The following is a 3,125-nucleotide window of genomic DNA, read 5'->3' on the forward strand; positions in this document are numbered from 1 at the left end:
AAAATATCATTGGACATTTTACCTCTGCCTCAATTTGTTCTTATTTTGTTCTTAATTTTTAAGCAATTTCAGCCTCGGTGTTCTTATAAAATGTGTTCTTATAAAAAAAAAAAAAGTGTATTGAAAGACAAAAACTGTAATTCAAGCACTATACTGAAGACATCTGTGTATCACACCGCGTGTCTTCGGCATTCTTACTGTAACGATCCCCCTTACGTGAAGCAAGTTTATAAGCTATCACAAATAGGGCAAATGTAAGACATGCAATGAATAGCATCAAGTACATAAGAGCATCAATGTTTTCACTGTCATCTCCACTGGTACCATCATCATCGGGGAAGTACTGTCCTATAAAGAACGGGATGAGCATTTCACCAAATGACGCGCCGACAACTAGGATAGCAGCATCATTTCCGGTCACTCGTATATAGCGTTCAAGCCACGATAAACCAGTTGGAAAAAGCGACGCCATGCCAGCTCCAAGCAGAGCCGTGCCAAGCCAGATACCGATCTGACTGGTGTTTGCAAAAACCGCTAAGATAACGGATGCTCCTATACAGAGGACTACGTCTGCCAACAGCATTTGCAGAGGCGTAAAGAAATAAGCTAAAATAATTGCTAATCCACGAAATATAGCGAAGGTACCCCAAAAGAGAGAATTGAGAAGTGATGCACTATCTTTACTGAGTTTCAAATCACAATTGATTGCGTAGGAATATATGTAGCTACCAAATGCCACTTCACCGCCAACGTAAAGAAAGTAAAAAACAAACAAAATAATTAACATGTGGATGCGAAACCATTTATCTGTTGCTTCGTCCGTTGCGTCATCCGCTGGTGAATGATTACTAGGTCGCCTGCATTTGAACTCACTAGTGACGCAGAAATAGTAGAATACAAAAGCATTGAGAAGAGTTATTCCTGCAATGATTGCGTACACTATGTATATATTTCCTGGGATTAATATGTCTCCAGGGCTAAGGCCGTCCTCTATTTTTGTAATAGCTTGTCCAGTCCCTTGAGGCATGTCAACTGTAGTATGCCTACTCCCACCAGCGCTGGTCACATTATGCTCAGAAGGTGTTAGGTGATCGGTGCGAGAACGTATGACGTCGACGGTTTCTGTCTTCGGAGCACAAGTTCCATTATTTGAACACAACATAAGAGGAAAGTCAGTGATGTTTGGAGTTTTGACTGTAGTGTTTGATTCTTCGAACTGTGTCTTGTGAGTAACATAATTCGGAGGCTTCAATTCGGTGATTTCTCTTTCCTTAACCGTGCTAAAAACCATGTCCGTGGTGTACAGAGTATATTCGTCTAGTTCATTAGCATCGGCAAATACACTGATGAAAGGTTTGGCAATGAGAGGCGCAACAGTGGCCCCTACCGCAAATGTGAAGTGGAGGGATTGCATGTAAGGCGGTGAACTTTCACCCCAAATTCTCAGGCATAACACATTACCTCCTATGGATGTAAAACAAAATAAGGGTTGAACATTATTTCTTAAATATTTCGATTATCTATTAATTTGTTACATGAATTATCATTTATAAAACTTGCGAGTCGTATTTTCAAAGTCGTATACATTTTTTGACGCTTAACATTGTTTAGCATATGAATAGGCCTATTCTAAAAATGTTATACATATTAGTTCATCAGAGCAGTCGGAACAACAAAGTTGACTCAAATAAAAGTCTGTCAAGAAAACATTTTGAAGTATAATTATTACGAAAACACAAGCATTTTTCAAAATATAAATATAGGCCTAGGCATTTAAAATAAACATTCAAACCTGTATCAAGGCCTCCCATTGCAGTGCCGGTCAAAATGAACGCGAACATGATAGTGCTAAGTTTCTTCGTCGCTGGAACGCACATCATTCCCATGGAACACGTCACCAGGAACGTCCCCAATAGCCCAAATGCGTTAAAGCGTTCAAGTACTGCACCGGAGATTATTGATCCAATCATATATCCAAAGCCACGACTGAGGAAAATGTAGGATAGCCGGTCATAGTTAGCGTTCACTTGATGCAACAAATCAGGAAGTGTTGGTCCAACTACACCTATAATCAATCCCTAATAAAATTTAAAAAAATCGCACGATTTCTACAGTGAAGCACTATATAGAATGGGCCTAATAAAAAAAAGTAATAATGTGTAATCAACTTCTTGTTTTAACGAATGTTTCTATAGTAAGACAGTGGATTGCAAGACTAGGCCTAGTGATTTAGAAAAAATAAATTCCTAAAAGCAATTGATGTTTATGCACCACGGTAAGGCTTTGAACTTCACCCATAAATCATGAGCTACCTCGCCTATTCACCCATCAGAAGAATATGCCTAAGTATGCGTTCCATTCGAATTTAATTCTAGTCTAAAGGCCTAGCTTTTTGAAAATTGTTTTCAATCTTTCAACAGCAAAATGAACAGACAAAAAGTATGCGGATAAGCATTGGCAGTCAAGTATAAGTAACGTCTTAAAACTGTCTTAAAGTGATTTTCCACTCTTATGAAAAACAATGCACAAACATAACTTTATTAAAAGAAAATCTTATTGATCTGTTAGAGAAACAAACCTTACTATAATATTAAATTAGAGTGCAGTGCAGTGATAGGCATACGGTGTTATACTCACAAGACTAAAGAACCCTCCAAATAGAGCAACAGTTTTGGACTTTTTCCGATCTTCGTTGTGTGTCTGTTCACTGACGTAGTCGCTTAGATCTTTGACTACTTCGATGCGACTCGTTTCCGAGATGGAATCAGCGCTCAACTTTGTATATTCGTCCTCGGATGAATCAGACATAGTTGAATTAGGTCTTGCCTGCAATATTTAAAAGAAAATATCCCAGACATGTTTTGTTTACCACTAAACAAATTTTGCAGATAAAGTGATAGCTTTTATCAATGACGCTTAATAACAGTAAATTTAGGAATAATATCAAGCAACTAACCTTAAAAGTTAGTTATGTCAAACTTATTAATGAACTCCATGGTAACAAAGATCACATTCAAAATAATAGAAACGAACTCCATGGTAACAAAGATCACATTCAAAATAATAGAAACAAAGGTTTAGTGGATTGCAGAAACGCTAATATAATATATATATATATAGGCCTA

The 3,125-nt window shown here is 37.5% G+C and overlaps 1 protein-coding gene across 4 annotated transcripts in view; it reads right to left on the minus strand.

The window, feature by feature from the left end:
• LOC117113919 (sodium-dependent glucose transporter 1A-like) overlaps nucleotides 1–3,125 on the minus strand; it is a 3,942-nt gene continuing 817 nt past the window's right edge. For 2 of the 4 annotated variants that reach the window (XM_033257429.1, XM_033257427.1), the window contains exons 2-4: nucleotides 2,638–2,826; nucleotides 1,793–2,078; nucleotides 1–1,464 (exon numbers count right to left, since the gene is read on the minus strand). In XM_033257429.1, the coding sequence (XP_033113320.1) occupies nucleotides 149–1,464; nucleotides 1,793–2,078; nucleotides 2,638–2,808 (1,773 nt within the window). In that variant the 5' untranslated portion in view covers nucleotides 2,809–2,826 and the 3' untranslated portion in view covers nucleotides 1–148. Of the gene's footprint in view, nucleotides 1,465–1,792; nucleotides 2,079–2,637; nucleotides 2,827–2,956; nucleotides 3,015–3,125 lie in introns of those variants that run through there. The other 2 variants (XM_033257430.1, XM_033257428.1) reach the window with 2 other exon arrangements.

This window comes from Anneissia japonica, unplaced genomic scaffold (genome assembly GCF_011630105.1).
Source record: "Anneissia japonica isolate Jap-2015-1 unplaced genomic scaffold, ASM1163010v1 scaffold1417_len1240632_cov203, whole genome shotgun sequence".
Taxonomy (NCBI): Eukaryota; Metazoa; Echinodermata; class Crinoidea; order Comatulida; family Comatulidae; genus Anneissia; species Anneissia japonica.